General features: G+C 42.3%; 1 protein-coding gene across 1 annotated transcript; it reads left to right on the plus strand.

Moving 5' to 3' along the window:
• The first annotated feature begins 1,545 nt into the window (after positions 1-1,545).
• LOC142312904 (uncharacterized) lies at positions 1,546-9,902 on the plus strand. Its single transcript, XM_075351890.1, has 6 exons — positions 1,546-1,683; positions 1,813-2,025; positions 2,075-2,198; positions 2,278-2,375; positions 2,573-2,660; positions 7,960-9,902. Exons 1-6 carry the CDS (start codon positions 1,606-1,608, stop codon positions 8,874-8,876), a joined length of 1,518 nt encoding a protein of 505 aa, XP_075208005.1. The 5' UTR covers positions 1,546-1,605; the 3' UTR covers positions 8,877-9,902.
• The last annotated feature ends 14,940 nt before the right edge of the window (positions 9,903-24,842 follow it).

Consider the following 24,842-nt stretch of genomic DNA (forward strand, 5'->3'; position numbering starts at 1 on the left):
TATCTATCTATCTATCGTGTATCTAGTTATCTATCTATTATCTATCATGTATCTATCCCTCTATCTATCTATCTATCCCTCTGTATATCATCCATCCATCCATCAGGTAGGAGCCTGGACAACAGCTGTGGGAACTACGGGATAGAGCTCTGAAATCGGGACAGTCCCGCAGAATCCGGGATGGTTGGGAGGTATGATATAGGTTTCACAACACAAAGTCTATGAACCATAGTCTCTAATGGAAAGAGTTTAAACAAGGATTAAGACTGTCTGACAGTTAGCCATAAAATGTAGCAACACAATAGGAATAAAATTTGCCGCTCCATACACCTCGTACACACAAGGCTCTGCTCCTCACATCTCGTACACACAAGGCTCTGCTCCGTACACCTCGTACACACACGGCTCCGCTCCGTACACCTCCTACACACACGGCTCCGCTCCGTACACCTCGTACACACACGGCTCCGCTCCGTACACCTCGTACACACACGGCTCCGCTCCGTACACCTCGAACACACACGGCTCCGCTCCGTACACCTCGTACACACACGGCTCTGCTCCGTACACCTCGTACACACACGGCTCGGCTCCATACACCTCGTACACACACGGCTCGGCTCCATACACCTCGTACACACACGGCTCGGCTCCATACACCTCGTACACACACGGCTTTGCTCCGTACACTTCATACACACACAAGACTTTGTTACATCCACACTGTAAACCCCTCCTGGCCCCACACATAAATTTCCCCTCATCCAATCCTGCATACACTGAGGAGCTGACCATGTGACCCCTGACTCCTCCCCTCCATGTGACATCATCACAGGTCCTGTAAGCACAGAGCAGCCATATATCTAGTGTGCGGCTGGCTCTGCAGGTGGAGGTATGTGGAGAGTCCCCATTACTGGGCGCAGTAACCCCTCCATTCCCGGAGATAGTGTCCCCTCCCCCAGCTCTGCCATGTGTATATGTACAGTAATATACAGCTGGATGTGCTCATGTATACAGGGGAGGTCACTCTGGGTTTGGGGACAGATGACGCTTTCTCTCTGGGGTGGAGATTTATAGGGAATGGAGGGGTCTGGATTTTATAGTCAGAGAAAAATGTAAGTGAGAAATCCTCGGCCTCACTTAGTGAGCCCATGGGCTCTGCACCGTTCTGCACTCCTCCATTAGCATCTTGTCACCTTTTAAAAGGGTTATCCAGGACTTTTCCATGTGCGGCGTCGTGATCATGTGACCACAAGTGCGCAATATTCATACTTCTGGCCACATTCCGAATAGAAGTTTGCAGCCATGTTGAATTCAATTGTAACTATGTTATAGTGCACTTATATAAGTATAGTGCAAACACTGTCTATACTAACTGCAGCCAATCCATATCAGCAATTATTAACACATCAAAACTAATTCTATAAATTGTGTACATCCTGTATTAATGTGTATTATAAGTGACTGACACAAAATGCAGATCTCCATCATGTTTCCTCTAATACCGTTATCGCTTGCCGATTTGTGGTTATTGTAGGTGACATATCGGATCCTCTCAGTGGAGATCTTCTCTAGAAGAGAATTTTCCTGATTGATCCATCAAGAATGGGTATGGACAGAAAGAAGATTGCGGAGAGGATATTACACCTCACCCTAGAGATCCTCTTCCGGCTTACTGGAGAGGTGAGAGATTCTGATGACGTCACATTACATCATTCTTATCTATGGGAATAACAGATGGACAGAACTGGAGAGGTGAGGACTCTGGAAATGTCTGTAGTGAGATTTATTACTGTGTCTCTCCATAACCAGGATTACACAGTAGTGAAGAAGACCTCTAGTGAGCGCTGTCAGGACCCTGTGTCTGAGGGATGGGGAAGACACCTGAGCCCAATCACGGGGCCTCCACCTCACCCCCCGATACATGAGGACATCAATGACCAGAAGATCCTAGAACTCATCTACAAGATGATTGAGCTGCTGACTGGAGAGGTGACACTGCTGGGAATGCTGGGACATTATACAGTAACACTATGAAGGGATCTGGGGATGATGGTATCATTGTGTGTGTCAGGTTCCTATAAGGCATCAGGACGTCACAATCTATTTCTCCATGGAGGAGTGGGAGTATTTAGAAGAACACAAAGATCTGTACAAGGACGTCATGATGGAGGATCCCCAACCCCTCACATCACCAGGTAATAGACAGGACTAAATACACATGGCCTATAATTACCTATATGTAAAGAATTCAGTCCCTGTGTATGTTTCCTCCAGTTCTATCCAGTGAGAGGACAACACCAGAGATATGTCCCCATCCTCTTCTTTCACAGGACTGTGAAGAAGAAAATCCCACTGTTCCTCAAGATCATCAGGTAGATGGAGAGAAGGTGTCATATTATCTTCCTATGGTGTGTAGACGGCTGTGAAGGTCTTGAGTTCAGTCTTGTTTTATCCTCCAGTATTATATGTTTTATACTTGTGTAATGAGAATGGTGGAGATGGCAGGATTAGAGCTGATCATAGATGTGACTTCTCCATCTGTCTGTGACTTTTACAATATTTGTTTCAGGGTGAAGATCTGACCTATATTAATACAACAGGGACATATGTGAGGGGTGATGATTGGTGTAAAGTGGAGATTATGAATGACTACCCTGGTGAGTAGTAACGACTAAATGCAGAGAAATCACAGAGTGTTCTCAATCACTGACTAGTACCATTTGCTGTTACTTGTGAGATTTGTCATCTTTGCGGTTTTTAAGCTTTAAATTTGAATTTAATGGCTGAAAATATATGTTTTAGATAGAGATGAGTGGACCCATGGAAGTTCGGTTTGGCAGGTTCAGCCGACTTTAGATAAAGTTCAGTTTGGGACCTGGACTTGACCTAAATCCCAATTGAAGTTACTAATTGGGCAGTTCAGGTATCCAACCACATGTAGCCAGCCATAAACAGAACACCTCCAAGGGCGGATGGGTGTGGTGTTTTTCTTTTTCTTTGGGTGCACACTGCACCCGATCATGCTGTTGTTACCCCCAGTGCACACCTTTCAAGCACGTACCCGAGCACAGCTATGCTCATGTAAGTCATTTTCATATGTAAAGCACCTGAACTCTGTTATGGTTAAGTCTGTGTTCAGTATAAACACAGAGACTGAACCCTACCAACTTGTGCCATACACTACAGTTAAAAGGTTTAGGGTCACTTAGATATTTCCTTATTTTTGAAAGAAAAGCACTTTTTTTTTTCAAAGAAGCTAACATTAAATTAAAACAAATACCCTCTATACATTGTTAATGTGGTAAATGACTATTCTAGCTTCAAACGTCTGGTTTTTAATGCAATATCTACATAGGTGTATAGAGGCCCATTTCCATCAACCACCACTAAAGGATGTTTAGAAATCCCTTGAAAACCCTTGTGTAAGTATGTTAGCACAGCTGAAAACAGTTTTGCTGATTAGAGAAGCTATAAAACTTTTTTGGTTCCATTAAACTCTCAAAATAGCCAGAAAAAGAAAACCTTCATGTGAAACTCAACAGTCTATTCTTGCTATTAGAAGTGAAGGATATTCCATGTGAGAATTTGCCATGAACATGAAAATTTCCTACAACGATGTGTACTACTCCCTTCAGAGGAGAGCACAAACAGGCTCTAACCAGAGTAGAAAGAGAACTGGGAGGCTCCCTGCTTCTTCCCTAAATAGTTCATGCATAATTTGGAGGTGTGCTTTGGGTCATTGTCCTGTTGTAGGATGAAATTGGGTCCAATCAAGCGCTGTCCACAGGGTATGGCATGGCATTGCAAAATGGAGTGATAGCCTTCCTAATTCAAAATCCCTTTTACCTTGTACAAATCTCTTACTTTACCAGCACCAAAGCAACCCCAGACCTTCACATTACCTATACAATGCTTGACAGATGGCATCAGGCATTCTTCCAGCATCTTTTCAGTTGTTCTGCATCTCACAAATGTTCTTCTGTGTGATCCAAACATCTCAAACTTCGATTCATCTGTTCATAACACTTTTTTCCAATCTTCCTCTGTCCAATGTCTGTGTTATTTTGCCCATATTAATCTTTTCCTTTCATTAGCCAGTCTCAGATATGGCTTTTTCTTTGTCCCTCTGCCCGGAACGCCAGCATCCCAGAGTCGCCTCTTAACTGTAGATGTTGACACTGGCGTTTTGCGGGTACTATTTAATGAAGCTGCCAGTTGAGGACCTGTGAGGCGTTGATTTCTCAAAATAGAGACTCTAATGTACATGTCTTATTGCTCAGTTGTGCAGTGGGGCCTCCCACTTCTCTTTCTACTCTGGTTAGAGCCTATTTGTGCTCTCCTCTGAAGGGAGTAGTACACACTGTTGTAGGAAATCTTCAGTTTCTTATCAATTTCTCACGTGGAATATCCTTCATTTCTAATAACAAGAATAGACTGTCGAGTTTCACATGAAAGTTTTCTTTTTCTGGCCATTTTGAGAGTTTAATGGAACAAACAAATGTAATGTTCTAGATTCTCAACTAGCTCAAAGGAAGGTCAGATTTATAGCTTCTCTAATCAGCAAAACTGTTTTCAGTTGTGCTAACATACTTGCATAAGGGTTTCTAAGGGATTTCTAAACATCCTTTAGCCTTCTAATACAGTTAGCAAACACAATGTACCATTAGAACACTGAAGTGGTGGTTGTTGGAAATGGGCCTCTATACACCTATGTAGATATTGCATTAAAAACCATACGTTCGCAGCTAGAATAGTCATTTACCTCTGTAACAATGTATAGAGTGTATTTCTATTTAACTTAATGTTAGCTTCATTGAAAAAAAAATGTATTTTCTTTCAAAAATAAGGAAATATCTAAGTGACCCTAAACTTTTGAACTGTAGTGTATGTAATGGAGTGGCCAGCCCAGTCACCAGATCTCAACCCTATTGAGCTATTGTGGGAACAGCTTGACTGTATGATACGCAAAAAGTGCCCATCAAGCGAATCCAACTTGTGGGAGGGCTTCTGGAAGCATGGGGTGAAATATCTCCAGATTACCTCCGCAAATTAACAGCTAGAATGCCCAAGGTCTGCAAAGCTGGAATTACTGCAAAGGAGCATTCTGTGACGAAAGCAAAGTTTGAAGGAGAAAATTGTTATTTCAAGTAAAAATCATTATTTCTAACCTCGTCAATGTCTGGACTATATTTTCTATTCATTATGCAACTCATTTGATAAATAAAAGTGTGATTTTTCATGGAAAAGACAAAATTGTCTGGGTGACCCCAAACTTTTGAACTGTAGTATACATGTACAGAAGATTTTGGTAATAGAATTAAGGGTTAGTATTTCTAATATGCCTGTTGCTTTTTCTTCTTCAAAAAAGCCATATTCTATCTAAAAAAAATCTTATTTGTGAGACCCTTCAGATAATTTTATATACATGGGTATTATAGGATGTTTCAGTATTATAAGCTTTGAATTATTAAACAGATTGCGCTCATGTATTTGGTTTAGTTTGAAAGAAATGGAAATTGTGGTGTATAATAGTAAATCCCTTAATAAAATAATAACTACCATATTTTTCGGACTATAAGACGCACTTTTTCCCCCCAAATGTTGGGGGAAAGTGGGGGGTGCGTCTTATAGTTTGAATGTAGGGCATGGCTGCAAGGAATGAGGGTGCTGCGGTGCAGCGGGTCATCGGCGGCATGTGCAGGCTGTAGCAGCGCCTGCCGTGACCACATGGGCCTGCTCATTTAATATTCACGCCCATCATCCCGCCCATCATCTCTCAGCGCTGAGGCCGGCGCTGACAGGTGGGCGGGATGATGGGCGGAGGATGCGCGCATAGTAAACAGCCGGCCCGCATGATCACCCCTGGCAACTACAGCCTGGAGTGATCATGTGTAGCTGTATTCACTGTCCGGGGTGCAGTGAATCAGTATACTCACTGGCCATGATCCCTGCATCTCTCGTCCTCTTTGTCTGCCGGCCGCGGCTGTGTGTGGAGACTAGCGGTGCACACAGCGATGACGTCATCGCTGTGCTCACGTGTCCACACACAGCCGCGGTCGGCGGAGACAGAAGGACATCGCGATGCTGCAGGGATCGTGGCCGGCTCCACTCAGCGGCACTGCTGCTGACACAGATGGGAGGAGGAGCAATGCTGCAGGGAGTGAGGAAAGGTGAGTATGAACGTTTATTTTTTTTGTGTGCCACAGGATGCAGGCCATATAGCAGGATGGGGGTACTTATCAGGATGGGGGTATATAGCAGGAAGGAGGTATTTAGCAGGATGGGGTCATACACCAGGATGGGGTATATTATAAGCAGGATGAGGGCATATAGCAGGATGGGGTATATAGCAGGATGCGGCCATATGCCAGGATGAGGTAAATAGCAGGATGCGGCCATATACCAGGATGGGGGTATATAGCAGGATGTGGCCATATGCCAGGATGGGGGTATATAGCAGGATGCGGCCATATATCAGGATAGGGGTATATAGCAGGATGGAGCCATATGCCAGGAAAGAGTATATAGCACGATGGGAGCACATACCAGAATGGCAGTATATAGCAGGATGGGGGCTATACCAGGATGAGGGACATATATATTATATATATAAAAGCATGGGGATCATATACAAGGCAGGAGGATCATTACCAGGATAGATTACCTTAGTAGAGAATTTGGGGACATTACCCCCATAACAGTGTCAGCAGCAGATCCTCGCCCCATAACAGTGTGTCATGACTACATTTTTTGCTTAAAATTTTATTTTCCTATTTTCCTTCTCTAAAACCAGGGTGCGTCTTATGGTCCGGTGCGTCTAAGGCTATGTGCCCACGGGAGTTTGTACCTGTAGATATATCCGCAGGTACGTCTGCAGGTTTCCCGCAGCTGCTCGCCGGTATCCGCATCTATTTTTAGCTGTGGTAGTACAGCGAAATAGCTTTGGTAAACCTGCGGGCATTCGTGCGACTTAGCTGCGGAAGTCGTGGCCTCTATCTCCATAGTGGAGGGCCGGGATTTCTGCAGGTAATTCCGCATAAATAATTGACATGCAATTACGTGCGGCTTCGGAACATCCGCTGCATGTTCCGCAGCCGCACGTATCCGCAGCATGGACACAGCACTACCCATGTTCCATTGGATAACATGGGGAGTATATCAGGCTAAACAGTAGAAATAGGAGGGCACTCACCATATATAAGCAGTAAAAAACTTTGGATTTATTGATTACAAGGAGCAGGCATAAAATACAGGACAGAGGGGAGAGGGACTGACCACACACAGACGACAGCTGTTTCGCACCTGCAGTCGGCGCTTTGAGGACTTTGGGGACTTGTCAAAGCACCGACTGTGGGTGCAAAGCAGCTGTCGTCTGTGTGGGGTCAGTCCCTCTCCTCTCTGTCCTGTATTTTATGCCTGCTCCTTGTAATCAATAAATCCAAAGTTTTTTACTGCTTATATACTGTGAGTGCTCTCCTATTTCTACTGTTTAGCCTGATATGGTCCTTCAGCTTTTTGGTATGGTGCACCCCGGTTAGCAGTCTTATGCTAGACTAGTTTTACTGCCTTCCGCTGACATTCTCTGCGTTAATTACCAATTGGAGACTCTGTGCCTGGTTGTTTTTCCTCTTTTATGTGGGATAACATGGGGAGTGTCTGTACATGCTGAAACCTGCGGATTTATCTGGAAAATCCAGAAAACCCGCAGATTTTCCGCATATAAATCCGCAGGTTTAATTTTCTGTTGGCACATAGCCTTATAGTTCGAAAAATACGTTATATGACATTACATGGTGATTTATTAGAAGTCTGATTTTGACATATATTTCTACCTGCTATTGAATTTTATTACATGCCCTATAATTTGTATTGATATGTTTTTATAGAAAAGTTATACTACAGCAATATAATTTTAAATTTCTATTATAAAATAATAAAAATGCATTTTATTCTCAGCAGGTGAATATGTCAGAAACGCAAATGGACATGTGATATCTTCTGATTTTAATTCATCTGATTATGATATCACAAAAGTTGCTTATGAAGAGTGTGTCCATATCCCAGATATACCATCAGCCCTTCAAAGCGAAGATTTAGCATCTAATCCCTTTCAACAGATCCTATTTCCTGACTTATTACAAAAAAATGATAATAACAGAAGGAATCTTGAACATGAAAGATCTCACAAAGGGCAGAATCCATATTTACAAGGTGGAAAATGTTACACAGATAAGTCAAATCTTGTTAAACTTCAGAAAAGTAAAACAAAAGCAAAGGAATTTTCATGTTCAGAATGTGGGAAATGTTTTCTGACTAATTCAAAACTTGTTACACATCAGAAAACTCACAAGGTGGAGAAGCCATATTCATGCCCTACATGTGGAGCATGTTTTAACAATTACTGGAATCTCATTAGACATGAAAGAACCCACACAGGAGTGAAGCCATATTCATGTTCAGAATGTGGGAAATGTTTTACACAGAAGTCAGATCTTGTAACTCATCAAAGAATTCACACAGGGGAGAAACCATACTTATGTACAGAATGTGGGAAATGTTTTTCTCAGAAACCACATCTGGTTAAGCATCTGAGATGTCATACAGGAGAGAAGCCATATTCATGCTCAGAGTGTGGGAAATGTTTTTCTCAGAAATCCCATCTTATTGGCCATCAAAAATCTCATACGGGGGAGAAGCCATTTTTATGTTCAGAATGTGGTAAATGTTTTTCTCAGAAATCCCATCTCATTGCCCATCAAAAATCTCATACGGGAGAGAAGCCTTTTTCATGTTCGGAATGTGGGAAACGTTTTCAACGGAATTCAGATCTTGTTTACCATCAGGCAATTCACACAGGGTATAAGATGTACTGATGCGCAAAATTTGTGAAATGTTCTAACCAAAATCATACTGTACTTATAAGAGAAGTAATTCCGGAGAGAGTTCATTCTCAGAAAGCAGGAAATGCATTTCTATGGAATCAAATTTTGTCGACCATAAATGTTTTACAGCTAGTTCAATACTTCTTACTAGAGATGAGCAATTCGATTCAGTGCAACTGAAATTTTTGTTACATTTGTAAAAATTTGCTAAATCTGATTTATATTATACAATTTACGATTCACTTTACTTGAACTGTCAAAAATTGTCACTGCCTATTTATTGAAGAAAATTATGTTCATCGGAAAATATCATATGACCTCGGGCATGTTTGGGTGGTCGTCCATATAATGCTCTGAAGCTATAACATCACATACCCAGCCAATCAGGAAGCACTGTTACAGCCTGTAATAAAGCATAACAAGGGAATGCAGCAGCCATTTTGTGGTGACTTTGGCTAATGAGAAGATGATAAAGCTTAACACTAGAAGTCCCAGAAATTTCGAGCTCCCCCCTTAAGTCCCGAAAGAGTGTCAAATGAAACTGAATAAACTGAATAAAGCTAACTAGAAACTAAATGGCTAAACTCAAATGGAAAACAACAACCTTCTGTGGTGCAACATTAATGGCCTTAATTACAGAACAAAAGATGGTGATTATAGGATGTTAGCTAAAATCCTTCAGGTCATTCGACCCGTCTCTGGGTTCCAAAGGTAGAAATGTTAAATGACCCCTCTCTGGGACTTCTAGTGTTAAAGGAACTAACCACCAGGATTTTGCTATATGAAGTAAAGGCAGTGCTGAATCCAAGCATACCTTTTGTTTAAACATCTGATGCTTGGTTGCTGAAATATCTTTACTCAAAGTTGCAGAAATGCATTGCGCTTTGATTGATGTGTGCAACGGGGGCGGGCCATTGTGGGTCAGGTCCTCCGTGTATATTCCTCCTCCTGTGTCTTGTATTGCATGCCCTTTTTACTTTATTTAAATATCACACCACGATGGCATTGCTGCTGCTGGCGTGCAATACAAGATGCAGGAAGAGGAATGTACACTCAGGACCCGACCCAAAAAGGCCCACCCCTGATGCACCAGTCAATCAAAGTGCAGTGCATTTTTGCAACTTTGATTAAAAATATTTCAGCAATCAAGGAGCCGATCTTTCATCAAAAGGTATGCTTGGATTCAGCATCTTACTGCCAGTATGGCACTGCCTTTACTTTTAGCAAAATCCTGGTGGTTGGTTCCCTTTAACTATAGAGACAGGGAGAGAAAGCCGTAAATCAGTGAATAAATTCTACAGAGAGCGTGTTATACGATTCATTTTTGCATTCATGTACAATAAGGCAAAAAAAATGTATTTAAATAAAGTTTAAGTCACAAAGTACTGATTTTTGCACACCAATTATATTTCATTTGGCATGGCTTGTACCAACTGTTTGGAATGGTAAAATTGTGTTAATAGAAGCAAACTGCGAGTGGTGGTTGTGTGTCACCCTCCAGGCTTTTCCCTCCTCAATTCCTTGATCACTTTGCCATCTGTCTTTCCAGATTTTCTATCCTGTGACATTCCCACTCACATTATGGGGGACTTTAACATCCCCATTGACGATCCGTTGTCCCCTTCTGCCACTCATTTTCTGTCTCTATCCTCATCCTTTGTCCTTATACAGCTTACAAACTCTCCTACACATGAAGACAAGAATTTGCTGGACCTAGTCTTTTCCCAGCTTTGTACAGTGCATGAATTTACTATTCCCCTCTCCCGCTCTCTAACCAAAACCTTCTTTGATTTTGTCTCAAGAACGTTCTTGTAGCCCAGGACACCACCACTTATCACATATACAGACATACAGAAATCTATGTGCCATCAATACCCAGCAACTTATGAACAATATGGAGTCATCTTTAGCCTTGATCTCCTCACTCTTTTGTCCAGACTACACATTGTTGAATTATAATAATACATTGCAGACCGTCCTGGATGAAACAGCACCTGCAACATGCAGAAAGACACAATACAGACAGTGGAAGCCCTGACACACGCTGCAAAAAACATTTTCCACATCGCTGCTTGAGGTGTGCTGAGCATCAGTGAAGAAAATCACTCTCAGCAGAAAACTTCATCCACTATAAACTCATGCTCAAAACTTATCTCTGCACTCCATCTGGCCAAGCAAGATTATTTTACCACCCTCATCACATCACTAGCTAACAATCTAAAACAACTTTTCGATACCTTCCACTCCCTTCTGTGTACTAAAGTTTTGCTCCGGTCAGCAACCTCAGCGCTGACAATCTGGCCACATACTTTTAAAAAAAATGAACCACATCCATCAAGACATTTTTGCACAATCCCCTCAGAGCCTGGATCCACTTCCCTCCTGAACATCAAGCTTACTTTCCGTCTTCGAGTCTATCACAGTAGAAGAAGTGACCAGGCTCCTTCCTTCTTTCCAGCCCTACAACCTGCACCAGTGACCCTATTCCATCACATCTCCTGTCCCTCTCCACAGCTGTCACTAGCTACCTTACTAAAATATTAAAGCCCTTTCTTTCATTCAGTATCTTTCCCTCTTCATTTAAACATGCGATCGTAACCCCTTTGCTTAAGAAACATTCCTCGACTAGAGCTGTGCCGCTAACTATAGATCTGTTTCTAATCTTCCGTTAATCTGTAAACTTCTGCAACGCTTAAGCTGGTGTCACACATAACGACGACGACAACGACGTCGCTGCAACGTCACCATATTCTGTGACGTTGCAGCGACCTCAACAGCGACGTCACTGTGTGTGACACATAACAACGACCCCTGCTGCGAAATCGTTGCTCGCACCTGAATGCTCCAGGTCATTTTTTGATCGCTGCTATCCCGCTGCGCCGTGCTGATAAGCTGATAATCCTTGTGTTTGACACCGCAGCAGCGACGCTACGCTACGTCTGAAACCACACAACGACCGTCGACGTCGCTATGATCGCTGCTCCGTCGCTGCTTTTTAGAACATGTTTGACAGCTTACTAACGATCATCTATGGTCGCTGCTACGTCACAGAATATGGTGACGTTGCAGCGACGTCGTTGTCGTCGTCGTTATGTGTGACACCAGCTTAAGTCCAGTCCCATCTAATCCACTATACAGTATAAGATAATGCTCTTCTTGACCCTTTACAATCTGGTTTCTGGTCTTTACACTCTACTGAAGCTGCCCTTACTAAAGTCTCTAATGATCTCCTAACAGCTAAATCTAATGGACACCACTCCCTGTTGATTTCTCCTGGATCTCTATGCAGCATTTGAAACTGTGGATTACCAGGATCACCAGCTCCTCCTCACAATGTTCCGCTCTATCAGCCTCAAGGACACCACTCTCTCCTGATCTCCTATTTCTCTATCCACTCATTCTCTATATCTTTTGCCAACTCCTCTTTCTCTCCTCGTTCCCATACTATTGGGGCTCATCAGGACTCAGTCCTAGGCCCCCCCTTCTCTTCTCACTATACACCACTCCTATTGGACATACCATCAGGAGATTTGGTTTCCAGTACCATCTCTATGCTGATGACATCCAATTATACACCTCTTCTCCTGAAATCACCCCCACCTTAATACAACATACCAGGGATTGTCTGTGTGCTGTCTGCAATACCATGTCATCCTTCTATCTGAAACTGAATTTCCCCAAAACTGAACTACTCGTGTTTCCTCCCTTTACTAACCACCCTATACTGGATATGTCAATTACCTTTGGTGGATCAACCATAACTCGGACCTTTTCTCACCTTTGAAACTGTAAAAACACTTACTGTCTTTCTTATCCATTCTCTACTGAAACTCTATTGATTGTTCTCCCTCTAACCAAGCTTTCTCCTCTCCAATCCGTCCTGAATGTAGCAGTCAGGGTCATATTTTTGTCCAACTGCTTCAACGATACCTCTACCTTGCGCCAGTCATTACACTGGTTGACCATCCATTACAGGATACAATACAAACTTACCTCTCTCACCCACAAAGCGCTTTACAGTTCTGCACCACCCTACATCACCTCCGTCATCTGTCTATCACCCTATTCATGCTTTCCATTCTGAAACTGATCTCAGACTCACATCCTCCATAATCCGAACATCGCACCTCCGTCTCCAAAACTTCTTTCATGCTGCATCAGTGTTTTGGCATGCATACCCAAAACAATCCGAATAATATCTAGCCCTCATGTCTTCAAGTGTGCTCTAAAAACACATCTCTTTCAACAGGCCCATCACCTCAACTCACTATCCAAACTTTCCACTCTTCCCTCCTAAATGTTAATCTTAATATACTGCCCTCTATTCATCTTTCTCCTCATCCTCCATGTACTTGACAGTTTTTGGCTGATGATCGGTTCATGCAGCATAAAATGAAAACCCTTCCTTATTATAATGATGGCTGCACAATACACAACAAGCACGTTCTATCTATCGTGAATTGTAAAGCATTGCGGAATATGTTGGCGCTATAGAAATAAAGATTATTATTATTATCATGTTCCCCCTATATCCATATAGATTGTAAGCTTGCGAGCAGAGTCCTCACTCATGTAACTTGTGAACTATGTTACTTTATTTTGTTTTTATTGCTTTTACTTGTCCCTGCTTAATTGAAAAGTGCTGCAGAAGATGTTGGCACTGTGTAAATAAAATGTATTTATTATTATTTAATTACTACTATTATTATTATTATTATTATAATAAAGGACATCTGTGAAGCTGACTCACAAAGTGTGTGTTCACAAAATATTACAATTTACTTAACCTAAATTTGTGTTTCCTGGAGCCTCTATTTAGCTCATAATGGTTTCAATTACTTGACCCCCTATAAGATAGAAGACAAAGCAGCACGGTTGCTCAGCGGTTAGCAGTGACCCTACTCACTACTCACAGACAAGCCGTGAGGCAGGAAAGTCAAACTTTCTGGAGTCAGATAACAAGAGTCCGGTCAAAATCTGTAGTCAGAATACCAGGAGGATCAAAACAAAGGGACAAAGTCTGGTAGCAATAAATCAAAACACGGCACAGATGAACAAGGCCAACATCTACCAATGTGCAAAATGCTGTGACTAACACTGATCTGGGACTGACTGTTTAGCTGAGTAGCTGGGCCATCACTGAGAACAGGGAACACCTCAAGAAGCCTAACACCTCCCAGTTTCAGATTGGATGGCTCAACTGTCAATCAATATACCAACAGCTCAGCACGCCCCTGCACTAGATTGGACGACTGAGTTGTCAATTGTCAAAGTGACAGCTCAACACTTCGCTGCATTGGATTGGATGACTGAGTTGTCAACTAACAGCTCAGCACATCCCTGATTCCATAGGGTAGCAAAACTGTCACACACAGTGTCCAAGACACTAAGCAGAGGTTGAAGATCCAGAAGGTTTCCCTGCTTAATAGACGTCTTTTAGTGTCTCCACCTTGTGGGATCCTATTAATCTTTTCAATACCAAACACTGGTAAAGTGGAGGTTTGTCTTTGATGCTGGAAACTGAACTGTTTGTTACAGAAGATATATTACGATTAATATTTGCAGTGTTGCAAATATTTAAATGCTCGTTAGTATGAACTATTAACTTGTCTGTAGTACAACCAACATAAATTTGTTGCATATGGAAAAACTGATAATATAGAGCAAAAAAAAGTTGTCCAGTGAAAAGTTATCCATAAGTTAAAAAACCTTAATTTTATTGATAAATCTTAAAAGCCAAAATTGCATACAAACAATTTAATCAGCTGGGCAGAAAACTGATGCATTTCGTCCATACTTTAGTCGTGCGTTTTATACATCACAGCATGCATAACCACTACCATGCCACCCTTGTCTGACATTTTGATGATAATGTCGGACATATGTGATAATTCATACAGTGCTTTTTTTTTTAGTTGAGTAAGATTGGAGCAAGAAGAATTCCTAAGCACATTGTCATATAAGATTTTCAGATCTCAACAAGTTCTTGAAACCGATCCATGCAATCAGATCGAAACTGGTTAGGGTAAAAATAATGGGGTTTGGATCCGAAATTAGATGTTGAATTAAAATGATGATTAAGTAAAGTTTCCGTATGCAAACTTTCTAGATATAATATAGCACATTGTTCTTTAAAGTTGGATTTTTGATAGTTATTGTACAAATACATATAACAAGTGTTGTTAATATCAGATGAGTCTGTCCAAAAATGTTTTTTTAATTTTTAAATTATGTATGAAACTATTGATATAAAAAATTGTGGAGAACAAATCAAAATCTCTAGTGGGAACAAAGTTTAACCCATAAGATAAAAGGTTAGCCTGATCAAGTGTCAAAGTCCGGGATGATAAGTTTAGAACATTGCTGGAATTCTGAAGATATGTTTTCTTTCGACGAGTATTCATGCTTGGTGTTTTTTCTATGGTTCCTTCCGCCAAGTCTTTTGCGTTTTTTTGTGACTTTAGGTGTTGAATTGCATTTTGTGCAATCATATGAACGGTTATTGAAAACATCAGACTCTGAATCATTGGCATACACGGCAGATGAATCCAATTCAGAAGAGCTGAAACTCACATGTATGATGTTTAAGAGAGTTCTTGTTAGGTTTTTTTCTTAAGGACCGATTTTGGAAAGTGTTGTGATTATCATTATTCCAATTGTGAACATGGCATAATAAATAATCCATTAAGTCGCAAAGACATTTTAGTTTAGTATTATTAATAATAATAATAATAATAATAATAATAATAATATTAATAATAATGTTATCCTCTATTTTATCAATAGATTTATCAACCTTAGTATGGGCATTCTCCAATTCCAATGGGCCATATTGCTGTTTAAAAGAATCTTTGATTAAATTGATTTCAGCTTGTCTATCTTTAAACTTGGATTCTTCATGTTTTACAATCAGTTTAATTAAATTCAAAGAGGAGTTACTTAGGATTTCATTCCATTCATTTTTGAAATCTGTGTTGAAGATGGTGTTAGGGATTTTTTTGATCCTAAGACCACATGGGATCATATGTTTGTGAATCTATTTTTGCAAGGTAGTATAATTCCACCAAAGTTTTGTTTTTGTTAGTCATCATCTTTACAGAATGTCGCATGCTTTCAGAAATGGAGGCGCATGAACATAGAGATGAATTATTCTTTTTGTCCAACACAAGGGCAACTCTTTCGTCTCTAGTTCTTGACATGGTAAGAACAAGTGGATAGATAACCGTTCAAAAAGACACATGTGGAGGGCAAAGTCAGATATAGTACATGTTCAAACAAAAAACAAAGTGCCTTCTCATCACATTTGTAAAAAGTCCAGTGTGCACGAAACCACACTGTGAAGAAGTGTTAAATTCTGAAGAAGTGTTAAATTCTTGTTCCGGCTCCTGGGTAGTTAAAATGTGTTTATTTAAAAACATCCTTCAAATATGGCAGAACACATATATATGGAGGAAGTTACAAAGCAAGGCGTTTCGAACAGTATCTGGCATTCTCTGTTTAGACTTGATGGTTTGATCTGTAATTAATCTGTCACGTTTTTTCTTTATGTTGTATATTCATTGACTATTTCATTGTATTTGGGAATGCTGGGAAGATTTTCCCATAAAGCTTTGATAAAGAACACAGGATAGCTTTTGAAACTCATTGCTCCATGTATAGGACTTCTGCAATATGTTAAGGAATTTTTTATGTAGACAAATTTTAACCATCAAGGAGCTGGAGCAAGAATTTTTCTACTTTTCACCTATATCAGAGTAGTGCCTGTTTACTTGGTCTGCTGAGCTCACACGTGTTGCCTTGGCTCTCCAGGTTGAAACTGAGCATTTTATTGATATAGTCAGGCAGCATGTGAGACACCTGTGAAGCAAGATACCTGCTTGACTATTGGGCAAGCAAGGCTCCAGATAGCAGAGACCATGTATTCTGCAGAAGCCTGCAGTTCCTTATCTCCAGCTTATCCAAGTTGGGTAAGTGAATTATGGTTCTCAATTTTTCGTAATGCTTGTTTTTTTTAACACATTTTGATTTTGGAACTACATTGGCAAGCATGACATGGCCTCCATATTGTTTTGTATCCCTATCATTGTCCACACACATGCAATCATGCTGGTCACCAAATAATGCACATTCACGTATTTTTTGACCAAGCACGTACTGTACATATTGGGAACATAGTTTTGAAGTGTAAAAGAAAAAAAAAGTCCACAACCATATCCTTAGAAAGACCACAACAGGCTCCTGCACTTACTGACTCAGGCATGCAGCAAAAGCAACCTTGAAACTCACTACACATACTTGTAAATTACGGTCAAAGTCTGTTGCCATAAAGAATATGTCACCTAATTAATGGTGCACATTGTGTACTGTATGTGTCAGCATCCAACGTACAATATGATTATTGGCCACTTTAGCATTTTGTGCCCCAAAACAGTTCTCAATGTTTTGTCAGTCGGGAATACGATGCCTTATGCCTGTGCCTTATGTCTTGTGATGCAGGCCCGTTTTTGACTAGCCAAGTAATCCATGTATTTGGTGGCCCGCTATATTACTGTATTCATTTTGTGTCCCCATCTGGTTTGTTTAGGAACTCTGAAAACAAACCGCTGACAGATTTGACCCTTGTTGCCATTCATGATTATAGAATTTCCCCTGCTGTTTGTGGCTATGGTGTGAAACTTTGTGTTTAAAGTTAAATAGGCATGACCTTGAAACCAATAATTTGTTTCATATATCAACGTAGCTAGAGCCTAAATATGGTAACAATGTAAAGAAGAAACACGTACTGGTTAACACATTTTCTTGTCTGTCTATTTCGATATTCATTGGTTTTCATCATGTATGGATTTGGTGAAATAGCGCTGGAGGTCCTCCGGGATCAATGTGTTAACCAGTACGTGTTTCTTTTTTACATTGTTACCATATTTAGGCTCTAGCTACGTTGATATATGAAACAAATTATTGGTTTCAAGGTCATGCCTATTTAACTTTAAACACAAAGTTTCACACCATAGCCACAAACAGCAGGGGAAATTCTATAATCATGAATGGCAACAAGGGTCAAATCTACATGGGTAAGGAAACATCTCGGAGTGTGTATATTTTTTTACCGGGTTTCATTATCTCCGTAATATTTATATTTTGAATTCATCCAAGATTAATTGTATGTGAAAACCTAAACATTATTTTGGCACCACACAATTTACAAATTTGGTTGGCCTGTGTGATGAGCAGTATTCCTATCATTTCCATAAAAAAAGTTTTGGAAACAAGTTTGCCAGGGTGGAACTGAGGAAAGACAGAAAAGGTGTTTTTACAGATTTAACAAAGAATCTTACACACAAATACAAACAAACTTGATTGGGTTTAATCAGCTTTTTTGTGTGTAAAATTACTTTTTTGGGTTGCTCCACTGAAAACTAGTTGGAAGGGAGGCCTCAGAAACCAGCTTTGAAAGTGTTAATGTTATTTTGATTAAAATTGACATGTTTTGCTTGACAGTATCAAAGGCTGCAAATTTCTTTGCTAATATTTGTATTTTCTTTTTGGTTTACATTATAGAATGGATGGTAACTTGGAGGACTCCGTTAATTCAGATACCCTGGGCTACTCTGGCCACAGATCTTTACCAATGGACACGGACGTGGCAGTGGTGTCCCAGGCAAGTCCACCGACTGGGTCTAGATTCAGCAGTCACTGTCAGAGTCCATCAAACCCCTGCCAGAGCCAGAGTTTTAGAGCTCGCCTCCTACAGCAACAGCCCCCAAATCACAACCACCCACTGCTCCATCCCAGCAGCTGGATTGCCGACCCTCTCAGCCTTATGCAAATGCCAGATGGACATTAAGGCAGCAAGATCTATCAGTGCTGGCTAAGGAGATAGGTCCTGCAGAATGTTCAAATTTCGGGCTTCTATCTCCAGAGACAGATGAAGACAGATTTGCCCGCTACTTTAGCCCTCGGATACATGCTGTGGCACGGGATTGATGGGGCCATCTGAGGTAGGCAATAGTTATATTTGATGCCAGTCAGGATGTGCATGACCAAAATTTGTTACATACCTTAAATAAGTACAGGAAAACTGGCCACTATCCAAGGCTGGAGTGAGAATTGGCCACCAGAGAGCTGCAGCCACTACAACAACCACAGGCAACAGCTAGTGGAACAAGCCAACAGCAGCTGCCAGTATCCACAGCTGACTGACCAGCTACTGTCAGCAGCCAACAGCAGCTGCCTGTTTCAGAATCAGAGACACCATCTAGTGGCAGCAGGCAGTCCACTACTGTACCGTCAACATCAAAACCAGCTGCTGGGGCAACCATAGCCCTTCAGCTACCGATCTGCTGCTGCTGCTGGGCCCTTCCTTCCCCAGCCCATGGGCGTCACCCCTCACTATGCAGCTGGGCCAAGTTACCAGGCTGTATGTTTTGGGCAATTTTTGTATGTTTGTTTTTTATTGTTTGTGGTTTCCTTTTTTCTAGTTTATAGAACAAACTTTAAACTCTCAAAAATGTAGTAATTACATCTGAAAATTTGGAAGGGTTCTTTGGAAGTGTGGTTTTTACCTGCCAGCCTTTTGGCAAAATTAAACAAAAATAGACACACTAAGGACTCATGCGCACATTGCGTCCTGGCCAGTGCAGAAATAAATGCACCCTCTGGCAGACATGACGCTGCGTGTTGACAAAAAGAATGCATCCAAAACGCATGTATTTTGGATGCATTTTGCATGCATTTTACATGCGTTTTGGATGCATTTTTGTCAGTGCGGTCCCCCAGCTCTCCTACATGCCCGCTGACAGCAGACACAGACAGCCGGGCGATGAGAATAAACTCGGATGATCTGCACCCAACTTCATTGTCATCCCGCGGCTCTGTCTCTGTGTGCTGTCATGAACTCAGATGAACCTCCGAGGTCAGTGCCAGGACACAGGAGTCCGCAGCAGTGACATCAGAGCTTTACCCGAGTTCACTGACACGGCGCGGCTCTCTCTCTGTGTCGCAGCCTGATTTGCGGTCACACATGAAGGACTCACCTGTGATCGCAAATCCCCTAACTAATTGTTGTCCGTTTGGAGCCCACATGATGGGTGCACGGTCTATGCTGTGTACATTTTCCTGTGGGCCTCTAGTGGGCATGCGCAGGACTCTGACACCACCTCGTTTGCATATGACATCATTTCCGGTCGCGGCGTTTATGATGTCTCTGCATACTGTTGAAAATGCCTTTTGCCACATGGATTCAGGACGCACTGGATCCCTGTGACTTCCATTGTGCCCACCGGGCTATTATTCTCTGTCTTTTTGAGCGGCCACACGGGTATAACCTCCGGATACTGGGATTCCGGATATGACGTCATATCCGGTTATGGCAGCGCCCAGCTCCGTGCATACAGCGTCCATGGTAACCACCGATGGTATATCCACGCTGTGCATGTTTAATCTCACCACCAATGGTATGTTCATGTTTAGCCTCCTTAGCAACTACGAATGATGTGTTCACTTTTCACCACTTGTTTTTAATTAAATGATTAAGGTTCTCTTATATATATCCTCTCACATGGTCCAACTCACACCCTCCCCTGATGAAGCTGTCCGCAGCGATACGTGTGGGGCCGGTCACGTTCCCCCTGGTGTTGCCATGACTTTCATGTTCATGCTCTATACATGGGTAGTGTATCTTTGATGAATAACTAGGTGATGATCATTTATTGTATAATCCCTGCTGTGTCACCAATAGGTCTCATTATCTGACCTTCATGAGGTATACCTAATAGGATATTTGAGGCATTATTGCTATCCCTGCCATGACTTTCATGCTTATGCTCTACACATGGGTAGTGTATTTCTGATGAATAACTAGGTGATGATCATTCACTGTACAATCCTTGCTTTGTCACCATCGGGTCTCATTGGTTGACTCTGATAAGGTATACCTAACAGGATACTTGGGACATTATTGCTACCCCCTTGGGGCCTTTCATCTACAGCCCTATTCTTTAGATCTTACTACTATGAGATGCACTGTGTATACATGATGAATTCTTGATCTGTATATATTGAAACATTGGGGTTACGCATTGTTATCATTCACCTGTCACACAATGAAAGCATGTGCTGTGTAATCATTATTGAGAGATACACATGAGTCAGACATATATATACATACAATTTATCCTTGATTATATGCTGACCCTTCCATGTATTCATGTTGGCAAATTTCCAATCATTCCAGAGGGAACGTGTCCTCACCTGTGCTATTCTGCACAATTTTAATTGACTTTATCATGTCTTTGTAGTGTGTGTTTTTGGACTTAATAAATTTATAATTATATGAACCAGTCACTGACTAATTTATATGATTGGGTTGTGCGCCGGTTTTGCATGAGCTTTCCTCTGTTTCCGCAAATCCCCTGAGTGACTGCAGTGAGCTGGGCGGTCAGCTGTGCTTTCACTCAGGTTACTCACAGCCACAGCTGCAGTCCTCCATCTGAGAGCGGTGGCAGCGAGTAACCTCAGTGACAGCACAGCTGATCGCACGACTCACTTCAGTTGCTGCATGGAGCTCACAGGAGCGGCGGTGTTCTACTGCCGCTCCTGTCAGCTTCCAATGTAGCACAGCTGAAAGCGTTGTGGGACCTTGCGTGGATTACGTCGGACCTAGTGGTGTTTTGAGGGGTTAATAAAGTGGTGAAAGAGGATGTTTTTTTGTCTTTCATTACAAATAAAGAATTTTTTTAGATGTGTGTGTTTATTTTCTTTAACTTACAGGTTAATCATGGAAGGTATCTCGGGGAGACGCCTGCCATTTAACCTAGGACTTGGTGGCAGCTATGGGCTGCTGCCATTAACTCCTTATTACCCCATTTGCCACCGCACCAGGGCAAATCGGGATGAGCCGGGTAGAGTCCAGGGACTATCGCATCTAATGGATGCGGCAATTTCGGGCGGCTGCTGGCTGATATTGTTAAGCTGGGGTGCTCCCCATAATGTGGAGCTCCCCATCCTGAGAATACCAGCCTTCAGCCATGTGGCTTTACCCTGGCTGGTATCCAAATTGTGGGGAACCGCACATCGTTTTTTTAAAATTTTTTTTACTGCTCGATATAGACCTTCCCACCGGCGGCTGTGATTGGTTGCAGTGAGACAGCTGTCACTCAGTGTGGGGGCGTGTCTGACTGCAACCAATTATAGGCGGTGGTGGGCGGGGGAAGCAGGGAATACGAGATGGATTAATGATCGGCCGGCATTTTCAAAAGAGGAGAAGCCGCCACAGTGTGAACGCCGTGCAGCGCAGCGCCGGTGATCGTGGATCGGTGAGTATGAGAGAGGGGGTGGGAGAGAGAGACCGACATGGACAGAGAGAGAGAGAGAGAGACCAAAAGAACTGCGTTTATTATCTTAAAAAAAACATGCGGATCGCAACAAAAATGCAGTGCAAACGCACTGCTTAGCATTTTGGTAGCGTTTTTCTACAACTCATTGATTTCAATGGTTGTAGAACGCTGCCAAAACGGACAAAAGAATTGACATGCTGCTTTTTTAAACGCAGAGATTTTGTCAAATTTTTGACAATCAAAACGCTGTGTTTAAAAAAGCATCGTGCGCATGGATTTTGCACGATTCTCATAGACTTTGCTGGGGAAGTAGAACGCATGCATTTTGACAATGTGACCCTGCAGCTTAAGACGCTGCAGAAACGCAAAAAAAAACCTGCAATGTGCGCATGAGCCCTAACACATTAAATGGGCACTGCACAAGTGTGTTGAAAACCAAGGATACTGACCTTTTAAAAACAAAATCTTTTGGGAGGACAAAGGTATGTAGGTGACCTGTGTAGCTTTCTGTTGCACAGGGATGACAAATATTTTCAGAAAATATAACGTGGGCATTGCGGAACATGTTATGGATTTATCCACTTCTTGGAAGCAATAGTAATACATGGCCTTCTTAATGTTCTGATCTGATTCAGTGGTCCAAATATAGTGTAGGACCTTATGTTGTTGCCTTCAAAATCACCTAGGAAAATAATTTTGGCCCAACTCTGCTAAGTCACCACAAGAACGCAGGGATGTTAAAGTTGACAAACGTTGGACTTTGTTCTTGTGAATGTTGAATGAACATATATTTCTTAAACTTTTCTGACCCTGTTCCAGGGATGTCCCTTCCTAATGGCAGGCAGGGCTGGCGCTTTATTTTATGCATGCAGGTCACCATATTAACTAATACAAGGCTATTGAACAACCTTTTGCCAAATATGGTATGTCACCATGTTTGGCAAATGTATGGATGGTCAAGAGAGGGTCAAAGTCAATGAATGGGCTGCCACCAAAATTATTTTGCCATATTTTGCATTGATTTATGCTTGTGGATTTGTTTGTTCGAAAATAATTTCAACCTAAATATAATTTGCCCTAATAGCCTAAGGTTCTGCTAAACAGATGACAGCAGACAGACAAATCCATGTGTCACTGTAAAATCGAGGTTCAAAGTGCTAATTGCACCTGTTTGAACTCGTTACCTGTATAAAAGACACCTGTCCACACACTCAATCACACTCACACCTCTCCAACATGGCCAAGACCAAAGAGCTGTTTAAGGACAACAAGGAGAAAATTGTAGACCTGCACAAGCTGTGATTAGGTACAGGGGAATAGGCAAGCAGTTTAGGCAACAATGGTTGGGGCAATTATTCTAAAATGGAAGAAACACAAGCTGATGGTCAATCTTACTCAGTCTGGGGTTCCAAGCTGTATCTCGCCTTGTGGAGTAAGGATGGTTGTGAGAAAGGTCTGCAATTAGCTCAGAACTACATGGGAAGACCTGGTCTATGACTACAGTCTCAAAGATTACAGTTAGTAACACACTACACTGTCATGGATTAAAATCCTGCAGGACTTGCAAAGTTCCCCTGCTCATGCCAGCACATGTACAGGCCCATTTGAAGTTTGCCAATGACCATCTGGATGATCCAGAGGAGGCATGTGGTCAAATGAAACCAAAATAGAACTTTTTAGTATCAACTCCATTCACTGTGTTTGGAGAAAGAAGGATGAGTACAACCTCAAGAACCCTCCCAACCATGAAGAGTGGCGGTGGTGGTACCGCCACTGGCGGCAGGTCATGCGGCCGCTTTGGAGCCCGTGAGTCAGAGAGGATAGTCCCAATGCCAGCACTGTACCGGCTTCCCTCACCTCCCGCAGGCCCCCCCTTGCCCCCGCTGAGGATCGCATTCTCAATTGTATCGGCATCGCAGATGCTGATACAATTAAAAGCAATGTTGATAGAGGGAGCGGCTCATCATTCTCCTGCAGCATGTCTGTGTCTGCACTCTGCCTCAGACAGCTCAGAACAGAGGAGCACGATGACATAATTACTGTGCGTGCCTGTGTCCTGAGCTGTCAGAGCGGCAGAACAGTGAACACGCTGAGGAGACCGGAGCAGCGGGGGAATGAGGAGGAAGTGAGTATGTATTGATCATGGTAGTCAGACGACTATAGGGCTGCATAATGCTGCTACATGGGGCTGCATAATCCTGCTACATGGGGCTGCATAGTGCTGCTACATGGGGCTGCATAATGCTGCTACAGGGGGCTGCATAGTGCTGCTCCATGGGATGCATAGTGCTGCTCCATGGGGCTGCATAGTGCTGCTACATGGGGGGCTGCATAGTGCTGCTACATGGGGGGCTGCATAGTGCTGCCACATTGGGGGCTGCATAGTGCTGCTACATGTGGGGTACATAGTGCTGCTACATGGGGTCTAAATAGTGCTGCTACATGGGAGTGCATGGTGCTGCTACATGTAGGCTGCATGGGGCTGTTGCATGGTGCTGCTACATGGAGGCTGCTGCATGATGCTGCTACATGGGTGCTGCAACATGGAGACTGCTGCATGGTGCTGCTACAAGGGGGCTGCTGCATGGTGCTGCTACATGGGTGCTGCTGCGTGGGGGATGCT

Source organism: Anomaloglossus baeobatrachus, chromosome 5 (assembly GCF_048569485.1).
Source record: "Anomaloglossus baeobatrachus isolate aAnoBae1 chromosome 5, aAnoBae1.hap1, whole genome shotgun sequence".
NCBI classification, from domain to species: Eukaryota; Metazoa; Chordata; class Amphibia; order Anura; family Aromobatidae; genus Anomaloglossus; species Anomaloglossus baeobatrachus.